At 35.8% G+C, this 12,613-nt stretch overlaps 1 protein-coding gene across 5 annotated transcripts; it reads right to left on the bottom strand.

The window, feature by feature from the left end:
* Nucleotides 1–4,395: 4,395 nt before the first annotated feature.
* Nucleotides 4,396–11,446, bottom strand: LOC112282469 (DNA polymerase alpha-associated DNA helicase A). 5 transcript variants are annotated; one of them, XM_090250846.1, is made up of 12 exons: nt 11,129–11,364; nt 10,757–10,860; nt 9,927–10,598; nt 9,299–9,603; nt 8,876–8,945; nt 8,440–8,748; nt 7,926–8,212; nt 6,895–7,536; nt 6,191–6,580; nt 5,820–5,988; nt 5,505–5,662; nt 4,396–5,178 (listed from the first exon to the last, which is right to left on the bottom strand). In XM_090250846.1, the coding sequence occupies exons 3-12, from the start codon at nt 10,384–10,386 to the stop codon at nt 4,933–4,935; spliced, it is 3,036 nt and encodes a 1,011-aa protein (XP_090106972.1). In that variant the 5' UTR covers nt 10,387–10,598; nt 10,757–10,860; nt 11,129–11,364; the 3' UTR covers nt 4,396–4,932. The 5 variants fall into 5 exon arrangements, with proteins under 5 accessions (XP_090106972.1, XP_024375829.1, XP_024375831.1 ...); XM_024520061.3 differs by having other exon boundaries at nt 10,757–10,802; nt 11,129–11,361; XM_024520063.3 differs by having other exon boundaries at nt 9,927–10,593; nt 10,757–10,802; nt 11,129–11,351.
* Between the last annotated feature and the right edge of the window lie 1,167 nt (nt 11,447–12,613).

The raw sequence follows: 12,613 nt of genomic DNA on the forward strand, positions 1-12,613 counted from the left end.
GTGTTTTAGTAAAAGCTATCTTCAAAGCTTTAAATGCTACTTCAATTTCTTTGTTCCACTCTAGTTTGTCTTTACAAGTCAAACATGTAAATAAATTTGTAGCTTTAAAAAAGTTCTTGATAAAAATTCTAACTACCAAGTTAATGTTTTTTTTTTTCTACTCTAAGAGTAGATTAAAAAAAATCAAATAAAAAATTATAAAAAATTTCTAAAAATTTTCAAAAAATGTCATTCATTAGATGTTGAAAACCAATTTGTGGTGCATTTATGAGTCTATATATAATATTCCAAAATTTAGAAATAAAATTCATAAATTTTTTACAATATATATCAAATTTTTAAAGAATTAAAAAGAAGAAGAAGAAATAATTGGACTTTTCATAAGACTAATGTTATTAAAATTAAATAAAGTTCATAGTTTTTATTTCATTCCATTTTTATTCTATTATTCTTTTTATTTTAGAAAATAAAAGTTTAATTTTTATCTTATGAATATTTTTTTTAACATTAAAGATTTATCTTTAAAATAGAATCATTTTAAAAAGATGCTTATAAATTTATTTCAATTTATACTAATACAAAGAATATTATTACTTTTCAAATTTTAAAATAAAAAAGACTTCCCAAATATCTCATGTAGAGATTAATATCTTTAAAATAAAAAAAAAAAATTATATTTTATAATTTAAAAATTTATATTTCTTTTAAAATTAAAATAAATTCATCTTTAGTTTGTATAAATTAATATTTCTGTTGACTTTGTATATTTTTATGGAAATTTTAAAAATATTCTAATTGACTATATTACTTTTTTAAAATTATAATAAATAGTCTATTTTTTAAAAAAGTTATCAAAAAATTTTATATTCCAAAAGATATTTACATATACCAAAAGATAAAGTAAGATTATGTATTCTTCATGCACAATATGACTTTTTTTTTTGCAATACATTTTAAGTAAAAAATATCTTAAGAGCTTATTTTAATAGATTTCTTTAACATCATATAAGAAGATCTATTATTAAAACTATAAGAAATTTGAATATTTTTTTTAATAAATATTGTGTATCATTAATACAATGTAAGAAAAAAATGTTTGTTTATTTAAAATACCTGAAATTATCTTATATAGTATATCTGATAAATAATATATTATCTTTAAATTTTTGTCAGTGCATTTTGGAATAGTGGTTTTCTTAATTAATACTTTGTATAACAGCTATTACAAGTAAATAACAAACTATGGTAATTTTTTCTAACTTTTTTAATATCTGAAACTAATACTATATGTATTATTTTTTTTGAATATCAAAAAATCCTTTTTAAGATGTTAAAAGTAGAAATTAAACTTTTTTAACATTTCATCTTTAAATTCATAGTCATGCTTAATAGATTAATTAAGTACTAAAACAATAATTTTGTTGTTCTATCAATCATTATTACAATAATCAACTGATTTCATATCATGAATAATTTTTTTTTACAATATATATATATATATATATATATATATTTTAAATATCATATATTTCAGCTTTGGTTAACATTTTATATTTAATTTTTTTAATTTTGTAATAAGATATTTAGCAATTAGACTGTAATACTTTCATAAAAAAAATGTAACAAAACAAACTTAAAGTTTAAGTTTAAAGTATGTAATTTAAATTGAAGTTTAAAGTATGTAAGTTTAAATTAGAAATCATGTATAGATAATATTCCCAAGGTATTTCATTTATTGAGTGAAAATATTTCTACTTTATATGCTTCATTTCCATAAAATTTTAAAGAAATTCTTATTTCAACTCATGACAATCAATTATCTTCTTTCAAAATCAACATCTAACAATTGATGTTTATCTTTAAAATTTATTACATGGTTAAAAATTACAAAAAAAAAAAAAAAAAAAAAAAAAAAAAAACTGCTTAATTTTAAAAAATTATTCTTATAAATTTTCTTCTTTAACAAGATCCTTGACTTCAATTTTATATCCAAAGATTTCAAGATCTTGCTTTGTTTTCCCAAAAAAATATTTTTTAGGTTTTATGTAATTATATATTATATATTGTAGAAAATTATTATATAATTATATATTGTAGACAATTTGTACCATCAAAAGGTGGTTCTTCTTCACAACCATTTTCATATATATATTTTTATATATAAGTAAAAATATATATTTGGTTTTTTTTTCATAATTTTCATAAACACGAACCTCAAAAAATCTTACTAGTTATTATATTACTAAATTAAAATATTATAATTTCACTATTCAAATGATTTTTGAATTCTTTTGATTTTCTAACTCCACAAGTCTCAAGTATAACCTTCAATGAGAGTTTGTAAAATTGCATGAAATCTACAAATCAGATTAACAAAAATAATATAGTCAGAAAAAGTTAATAAAAAATAAAAAAAATTAATAAAAAAAATTTGTATTTATAACCATTGATATATATATAATTTTTATTTTAATGGTTACTACTTGATTTATTATCATATCTAGATCTAAATTTTTGAAGTAAAAGAAACCTCATACATGTTTTATATTTGTATTAACTTCATAAAATCTAATAAATATTTTATTTATAACAACATGTTAGAATTGAAGAAATTAATACGTTTCTATTAAAAGATCCCCCAATATAAATTTCTATATTCCTACCAAGTTTTTAAAATTTTACAAAAATAAGATTTTTTTTGAAGAATTTCAAATAATCAAATATTCTTTAATCATTAATGTAAGTTCTATGTTACAATTAATGCTTTTCGAGCTCATCACTCTATGTGCATATTTTTTAAAATACGTGCAACAGTCAAAAAAAAAAAAAAAAAAAAAAAAAAAACTATGTTGTATCAAAATGGCACAAAAAATTGTTTCAAAGGTATAAATATCTGCTTTAATTTTATAAAAGGTTTTTAACTATTTATTTTTAGCTTCTTTTTCTTTTAGAGTTATATTATCACTTGTTGTATTGACTTGTTGTCTTGTTGGTACTTTATGTTTATTCAACTTTAGATACACCAAATTTAATCAACTTTATTTGTACATAACTATATTTTTTAATCTTTGTATTTTTAGAGTCTACAATTTTAATATTCTCAAGCTTTATGAACCATCTTCATGTCTTTGAGATAGCATATTTAAATAGCAATTTGTATCATGGTATCAATTTTGTTCAAAGATATTGTCTTAGAATATTCAATACAAAAGAACATGCTTACAAGGCCTCTACCACCTTTCTTCATATTAATTAAAAAATTTCAATATGTTTTGGTAATATATATATATATATATATATATATATATATACACAAAAAAATATCTTGATGACATGCTAATGATTAATGCTTAATGATATAAGCTTCTTTTTGTGCAATGTTAGTTGAATATTGACCTTAAAAAGTTATGATTTTTGTAATAATTTTAAAAACTAGTCATGTATCATATACATCCGCTCCTCTATTAGTCTTCAATATTGTGGAATATTTTTCAAGGTTAGGAGGAGGAATCATTTGTAAAAAGGAAAAAAAAGAAAAAAAAGAAAACCATCATATCCATTGATTTGTTTAAAATTATTTGGTGTAAATGTTTTAGTGTAATATTTTATTTATTGATTAAAAAATATATGTATAGAATACAATAATTTCTTCTTTACACAATCTTTTATATGACTGATTTTCATCTTGCTTAGTTTCTTTCTAATCATATAGATCACATTGGTTGCACCTTAAAAGCTTCAATTTTCTACATAACCCTTTTCTTTGGAAACTCACATAGTAAACTCATTTTAGTTCTAAGTTTTTTTTTATATATGTCTCCTTAAGTGTCCTTTCTTGAAAATAATCTCTTGACCACACACTAAAGAACCTGCCACCATTGACATTTCTTTACAAAGAATCGAAACAAATCTTGTGATATTGGGCAAAAAATGTCTCTATTGGTCTCAACACTTCGTTTTGCTTGTTGCTGTTGCTTTTCTTAAGTAAAGGTTAAATTGGTACACGCCCTTGCATTGAAAGAGTCTATTTTCTGTTTTGCCTGTCTTTAAATTCTGCACTTATAAATTTGATGCTCAAAGAAAAGTGGTAGACGTACATGCAAAAGCATGTGTCAATTGGCCAATTTATGCAATACTGTTTATCTTTTTTCTTCTCTTGTTCTTCATTGTTTCTATATTTTGATATTCGTCGCAGTGACTATTCCAGAGTTTGAGTATTTACGAATGTTTATGGTTATTTAAGGTATGATCTGAATGACTTACAAAACTGTACATTCCATGCACAATAACTGCGTACTGTCTAAATACTCAATGACACTGCATGCAGTTTGAACACGGCAATTGAAGGCATAAGATAGTGGGGAGAAGAGGTGAAAAAAGAGAGGAGATGCTATGGGAAGAATTTTGAAGGAGTTTGTATATAATACACAAGTATTACATTTAACCCGATATAATTCATCAGTTAAGTATTCCACAAACTATTGCGTACGGTTGAACAGCTGAGAATATCTCAAATGTAAAAGAATCTAAATTACAATACTGTTCTTTACAGGGCACAAATGGGGTGTTAGCAACTGGGTCCATGCAGACGAACTCTTATTCTGCAACTATAATTACCCAGATGCCTTGCCAGAAGAGGTAATGTCAGCCCCACTCTAAAATAGGAGTCTGTCCACAACAACCAGGTAGAATATGATGACAGAACGACGCGTGTATCCAGCAGCTCCCATGAGATACCAAATCGTTTCGTTTTTGGTTCGTCTTCAAATTATAACATGATATAGAAGCTTACGCTTTTCTTGCCATCCCACCTTAACAATTGGCGCACATGGCTAGTGCGGAAACAAGAGGACCAGACCCAACAAGCAGAATTTCTTGTTGCGACAAGTAAATCCGCGACTGGACAACTCATGCTCTGCTTAAACTCCAAACTCAAAGAGAACCAGAATTCGCTAAGGATGAACCTTTTTTAGAGAGGTCAGTAGTCTGTACTTGGCGAGCGCAGAGAACCTCTCCAAACCGACGAATGTGCTGAAGAAGACGCTGCAAAAAGGAATTACGGCTAACTGTGGTGCTGTCGCAGACAATAGTGACGTGCTTTCGAGCCCTCGTGACGGCAACATTCATTCGCCTGTTATCCCCAAGAAAACCTACTACACCAATATTGTTCGACCTCACCTGCAAGAATTAATCAGGAAAATCAAATACGATCACCAAAGACCACGATACTCAAGTGAGTAAATACACGAAGCTCGATTCAAAGTCCAACACACTTCACTTCCAACCAGCACCAGAGCTAGTAGTACTTGAAACCCACATCAAAAATTACTCATTAACTTTGCACTATGAGAAACCTGATATAATAGTTTTCCTTTAAATGAGGTAGGAAAAGTGCAGTAGAAAGTAGGTCGCATTAGTTTGGTCCATTGCTTGTTATCGTCTGTAAAAAAATTAGAAGGTTGGCAAATACATAAGGTACAGGCGTAATGATTAAGGAGCATTACCATGGATACAACTACAGCGTCAGCTTCTCGTCCTTGAAAACTGTCTACACTCGCAACTTGTACACCTTCGGCACCTGGGATTTCCTCAATGCGATCACATAACAATTGAACCTGCGCCATGTAGGGCGATTGTACGGCAATTGAAGAAGGTTCAACACCTGAAGATATAAGACAGTGAGATTTAGAACGAAACATATCCAAAGTGGAAACACCCAGTTAGTTTCAATGTCTAATACTATCATGAACTAAAAAGCAACTGTGTGTAAACACTCGCGAAGTTTGACTTCACAGTTTTAAATATAGGCTGGAGGTTACCTGTCGCCAGTAATGCGCGAATGTGATCGACCACAATGTCCGCCTCGCCTTCATTATAAAACGACCCAGTACCCGCTGGATCCAATCGCTCTTCACATCCTGGTATCAGACTTCCAAATGGTAGCCGAGTATCTAAAAGCAACATAGGCACCTTCGTAACGGGAGTATCCTGCCAATTGTACATGCAAACTATGATGAGACTAGCTCTTATCGTGGTCCACAGCTTCAGATTTCAGGACTACAAATCACTGAAGCATTCGATCAGATGCATCCAAAAGGTGACCAGAATCTGACTTGCATACTCTAATCATCCAAAAAACTAGAAATCCACGAGTAAGCGCAAGTCAACACAGGATACAGCAAGTAAAAACCTTCACTCCTGGGGTGTCCCGGAGAAGGTGTGATGCTACAGCCGGAGCAGAGCGTAAGCTGCCGCCATACATCTCGTGTGACGCCCAATCGGCAATTGCACTATGCATACGATACTGCGTGCTCAACATGGTGCTCAGCAGGCCACTATGCAGATTCCCAGCTCGTTCCATTAGAGAGACACCTAGACCACCATCAAGGGCCGTCCGTGACATGATTGTGGGTGCAAGTTGAGAAGCATCGCCAGCTAAAACACAACGTCTGCCCTGTAGTAGAGGAATCCAGCAAGAAGGCTCTATTGCTTGGGCTGCTTCATCCACCACCACAAGATCAAATGCTTCTTGTTTGCGAATCAAGGGATCACCAGCTCCCGTATTGGTGCAAAGAATAACCTAAAACAAACAGTCAATACGTTTTTAATAACAATTGTCAGAGGTCCTGGAGAAAACATCAATTTATTTATCAGTTTATAAACTGAAAGTCTGCTTTAGATTAATATTAAAATGAACAAGTTTCAAGTTATCACGTCTACGTCGCACAGGTAGATTAATCAAAAGGACCTGGATGATCAATGAACGTATCTTCATTACATTCACGTGCATTGATTCTATGGGTTATATAGCATGGGGATTCGTGCTAACCGAAATTCTGATCGCAGTATTTTCCAAGTCATTTAAATACAAAACCGAGCAGCTATTATACGCACCTGTGCAGATGACAACGCATCATTGATAGCCTCTTTTTCTTTTTGTTTTAGGGACTTGCCTAGCTGCTTCAGCACTTGTCTGATTCCAGCAGCTACTGAGTCATTATCGAGGCACTCCCGCAGATCGCTACGCAAGTTGGCACGCCTCCTAACCAGGTCTCCACGAAATGTTGTCAGACTCTTATCTACAATAAAACTCAAAGAACGTGAACAGACTGCTGGAGCTACCCTGGCAGGATTTCCAACTCGAACAACATTTAGGCCTGCGTTTGCGAGCCTTTCAACAATATTATCCACAGCTGCATTTGTGGGAGCTGTTGCGAGTACCCGCTCTCCACGCATCACTGCCTTCTCTATGAGTTCTGTGACTACACTAGTTTTTCCAGTACCTGGAGGTCCTTGAATCACAACTACAGGTCTTTTCCTATCTAGCCCCATCTCAATTGCTCGTTTCTGAGACTCATCTAAACGAACTTCCTTCAACGAGGATTGCTGAACAGGCGAAGCAGGCCGTAGAGGTCCATTTTGAGCCAGCCAACATATATCTGGACCTTCGCCAAACAGAGTAGCTACTACTGCTGCGGCTGGATTCTGTCTTTTTAGCCCATTTTTTTGAAGTCGCTCCAATGCTTCGCAGTCACGCTGCAACAAGGAATTTGACGATTCTCAGCGGATCGAAGTAAAAAGAAACTATCCATAGTCCGAGTTGAGTGAATTTTGTTTCACTTCATGCAGCAAAGCACCGGTCAAGAATTGACAAAATAACCCTCCATTTCCAATTCCCAAACCTTCAATAACCGAGTTTACTGGCTCTGAAGCTGATTACGGATTCTTTGTTTTGAGCAAGGACTCGAGGATTCAAAATCAAAAGGCACCATAGTCTCTATACAACAGCTTCCTTAAGTGTCCTCCGTGTCTAAGCGGCAGTGGACACACCAATAGACTTGTATCGACTAATATCACTACAAACGAAATATGAAAGTGGTCGAGGATTTAAAATGCTACTACAAACCAGTGAAAGGTGGGCGAACCTGATATGTAGTAGCGTCAGCAAGAGCACTGATGCGGTCCAGGCGTAACGATTTTCCGAATAACCGAGAGAAGGTGGGATCTCCATAACGAGCCTCAATGGCAATCGCGATGCTGTTGTTGTCCTCTGCTAAACTGTAAACTGAGCCCCGCATACATTCCATAGTTGACCCCCCTCTCCTCCTGTCAGATATGCGAACACATACCATGTCACCGGGAGAAATTGTCGTGGGGGGCAGATGTCCTTTCCCTTCCACTGACAAAGTAACTAAATGCATGCCTCCCAAACCTGCGGTGTTCACATCGTTCTGTTGAGTCAGATAAGTCATTTGAAGTGTAAAGTAATATGAAGTACTTCTGCAATCCTCAACCTAGTTTCTTTTGGTGAATTAGACATCTTCAAGCTGAGAAAGAATGAGAGGTGGAGTAATGAATTCTAAATTTCACTGTATTTATAAACCCCCTCAGATGGACTATTTTTTTCTAAATGGAGTAGAATAGACTCCGGTAATGTACCTGTAGTAGAGCCTGTAGCTATCAAATTGGTGATAGAATCACAACTTTCAAGTGCTTGCTCATCTCTCTTGTCTCTCGGCGCAATTCCAGAAGAGGTTGGAGCACTGCCAATCGCAGAAGCAGCTCCTTCGAGAGATTGATGCGTAGCTTCTAATTCGGCATCTCTCTCAATTTGTAAAAGTTCGAGACCTCGGGTCACGAATGAGTCCACATTTGACTGTATCTCAGCAACCCGTTCTTGAGATAGTCCTAATATGTTGTGAATTTGGTTGGGATCTTTCACTTTCCTAGCGACTGCACGATGTTCACCTGTACGACAAGGATACATAATGTCAACTTTAACACAACTACGTTCTGAAACAGCGCACTAAGAACCAGCCTAACCCCTGAGAATTCCAAATACAGAAACGAGTTTTGGCATCCATGGAAGTTATACCAGACTTTGCGAACTTCTTTAGGAGCTTCCAAGACTCAGTGTTCTGCCAGTTATCTAGCTTTCCTCTCTCCTGCAGCCATGATATCAAATGTCGGTATTTGGAAAAAGTTAATTACATAGGAACTTTCTGAACTCTCAAAGATATGCAATTTAAGGCGGCAGAGGCTTCACGAACATAAAACATACGGAAGTATTCGTTAACAGCTAGACTCATACACCCCTCTCTGATGATTGGTTTACTGCCGGCAATCATGAAACTAAAGCTCTGCAATGAACATATACGCGTCGCAAATTGCCACTATGATCGTCACTACATACTTCGTTTTAAGCGGGTGTGACGTTCATTCCAGCAGTGATAGTGAAGGTTCTGCAACAACCAATGTAGTTAGAAACATTCCATAGCAAATTTCTACAAGCGTGCACCTGAGAGGCTTGCAAAGCAGCTCGTAATTCCCGCTGGTAATGATCGAAGATGGTCGGATAGTGAAGGCTTGCTCTTAAACACAATGGTTCAAGGCCCTCAGGCATGGGTCTAGCAATCAAGTATGGCTGCGCAAGTGCAACGAGGTTATGGCCTGTCCCCATGCGCTCCTCTGCCAGCTTGATTTCACCTCTTTCCTGGGCACATGCAACTTCTCTCACCATGGCAGTGACGCCTTCCTTCAACCAATTGATTACTGCTTTGCCCAGGACTTTTCTCCCGAGTGGATTACTGAATCCAGCATTATCTGACATAATTACATGATGTTGGTTATTCACAAGATTACACCCAATTTCGTGACAAATTCAGGATACTGGCAGCACCACCGAGACATCTTTGGAGGAACAGAGTGCATTGATAAGAATGACATAACGTCAAAATTCTAAATTGAGCACTGCGTACTTATGGCTAATCGGACTTATCGACCAGACAAGTTACATCTGACTATTTGATTATTGCGTGGTAATTGAATTCTTTTGTGTATCGAGAGGTCCCAGCTGGCGCCACCACCTTCCAATGAAATTCCACACGTCTCTATTCTTACAGTTTCAGTGATCTTCCTCGACATACCTGATTGCAACACTGCATTCTGATCGTTCTCTGACGACACTTGAGAGATTTCTGGCTCTCCTGAAGTCTCCACTTCGTCGAAAAAGACTGGGACAAGAGAGTTGGAAATCAGAGCTCGGAGATCGTTCTTCGAAATGTCACTAGCTACTCCGGCTCCCGTGTGAGCTGCCGCCACATTTTTTTTGCTTTTCAAAGACCTCTGTCTTCTCTTGGAGTAAGGTGTTTTCTTCTTAATTTCCCTAGCCGAGTGGTTGGACCCTTGTGCACCGCCCTGACTTCCGGGGTTCCCGGCAAATGCAACGCATAGGAATGCTGCGGATCGGCTTGTTATGGTGAAGCCGGATGTTCGGGAATTCAGGTTCACTAAAGAAGATTTATGCTTTGAGGAAAGAGATTCCCCACTGCGAGAAGAGAGAAATTCACTGCCCAATACTCCTGGATTCGCCAATGCCGTTGCCATTGTGAAGAACTAGTAGTCGGACAGTCGAATTGCTTGAGAGAATTTACAAGGATATACAAGTGCCGGTGGTAGTTGGCGAAGAATTTTTAGTCATGAGAGCTCGATTCCTAGCTCCACTTGCCCCGCCCCAAGTTCAACTCCACAATTCCACACGTTCCCATGTATTTTCGACAGCGTCGTCAAGCACCTTGTTCGAATTCCCTTCCCCTATGCTTCAACACCAGCCCATAACACGTTTTACTTGTTGCAAAGGAGGCAAGCCAGTCCAGTAACATCAAAGTCAGCTGCGTCATCCTCATCTGTAATAAATTAATTTACAAACGTATACATAGCTTGTTGAATTGAGACCTCACGAGTTCTGCATACTCACATCTGTCACGGAACAAATGATTCGACATTCCCCAAACACACTTCACCTGTAGAATTTGAGACCCATCAGCTCTCCCACGTCGTGATGCTCAGGTTTAATAGTATCTATCTCTCACAAATTCGCAATCACACATACACGTTTTGAACACTGATCACTCAACAACCCCCTACAACAGGAAAATAAATACAACATTCCAATTGGGGCTTAAAGCTCAAAATGGCCCGTCCATGCTCGGTAAACTGAAGCTCGTTCCAGGCTCCACAATCGCAGGCACAAGGTTACAAAAAGTTGCAGGACTCCTATGTCTCTTCCAGCACTAGAATTCAATCCGTGGGTCTATCACTACTATTACAATTAAACCATCTAACTCACCTTGAGGAGGAGGAAGAGGAGCAGTAGCCTCCCACCAGCTTAAGCGAACACAATCCACACGCCGATTCCCTGCGGACAATAAGTAATCATTGGAGGCAAGACAGTCCACGAGCACCTGTACTAGTACCTAGTGTGGGAGGGAGGGAGGGAGGGAGAGAGGGAGGGAGATACTTTGGGAGATACTACAGATGGTTGCTGTTGCTGCGGAGCAAGTGATATCAATATCACTCTCTCGAGTGGTGTGGATTTGGCAACGCGCCGCCACCATCAATCGCACTTCAAATGGGACCTCTCAACAGCCCTCCTCGGCGGTCCAGGCCGCCTGAAATGTACGCCCGCACGAGAGGAGGGTAAATGGAGGGGAGGCGAAGATGGGCCCTGCAGGAGAAATGTGCAGATGGGGGGGAGACGGGAAGAACGCGGAGAAATATCTGGTCCGGGGGGAGCGAGGGGAATGGGAATGGGTGGAGTGCGTGTTGGTGCCACCACATGTGGAGGGGCCTCTCTCTCTCTCTCTCTCTCTCTGGACTGCAGGGCGGGGGTTCGGCCACCCAGCCCGCTTTGCTCAAGCCCACATACCATCCCGTCTTGTGACGTCACCCCGTTCCCAAGACTGTGGCGAATGTGGATGGATGGATGTAGGGACGAATGAATGAGGGGGAGGTGGCCCTGATCTACTCCTCTCCCTCTCCCTCCCGTCTCCTGGTCTGGTGTTTCCCCTTTCCTCCTTTCCCCTCTCTCATGTGTTGTTTTCTCTCTTAAATTTGCAGAAGCAAAGAGGGATGTGCCCACTTCAACACACATTCATGACTCCATAACTCCATCATCATCAAGATGATTTACCAACAACACACGCACACGCACACTAATCAAAGGCTACACAAAATGGCTACAATTAAAATAAAATAGATAAATAAATTAGAAGAATGAAGAAGACGTAATTTTTAGATGAACGTTTAAGGAATTATACCAAGAATGTGACTTATATTCTTGCATTTCTCTTTATCTATTTGATGATTCTTATTCTTCATTTCACTATAATAAGTAAAGGGTTTTTATAAATACATGCTTCTATAACTATTTTGAACCTGATGTATATGTTTGGATAAATAATAGATTTCAAATACCAATAAATTGCTTGAATACAAACATAATTGTCTTTTTAATAGACCACTTCTTCTTCTTTGACATTTTATTTATTTTTAATTTTTAAAAATAATTATTTATACATATTAATAAATAAAATATATATATTCCTTGAGCATTGCAATTTTTCTCTATAATTACAATGATTGAAAGAAAAAAAATCAGGAAATCAAAATACGCATATTACTTCAATAAAAATACGAAAATTATATCATCTGAAAATGAGTAAAATTATTTCAGGGTTTGTAACAATAATTTTTTTTTTATAGTTGCATACTAGTTGAAACTTGCTCTATAAATATTTTATAGGATTTTAAGATTTCAAAATTTATTCTTAAC

This window comes from Physcomitrium patens, chromosome 5, assembly GCF_059467195.1.
Source record: "Physcomitrium patens ecotype Gransden chromosome 5, ASM5946719v1, whole genome shotgun sequence".
In the NCBI taxonomy this organism is placed as follows: domain Eukaryota; kingdom Viridiplantae; phylum Streptophyta; class Bryopsida; order Funariales; family Funariaceae; genus Physcomitrium; species Physcomitrium patens.

Excerpts from the sequence above, each read along its gene's own strand:
- LOC112282469 (XM_024520060.3), bottom strand. The coding sequence starts at position 10,386 with ATGGCAACGGCATTGGCGAATCCAGGAGTATTGGGCAGTGAATTTCTC. Across the intron at positions 9,604-9,926 it reads GAATGCAGTGTTGCAATCAG|ATAATGCTGGATTCAGTAAT; the intron begins GTATGTCGAGGA and ends TAATTATGTCAG. Across the intron at positions 7,537-7,925 it reads CTGACGCTACTACATATCAG|CGTGACTGCGAAGCATTGGA; the intron begins GTTCGCCCACCT and ends TCCTTGTTGCAG.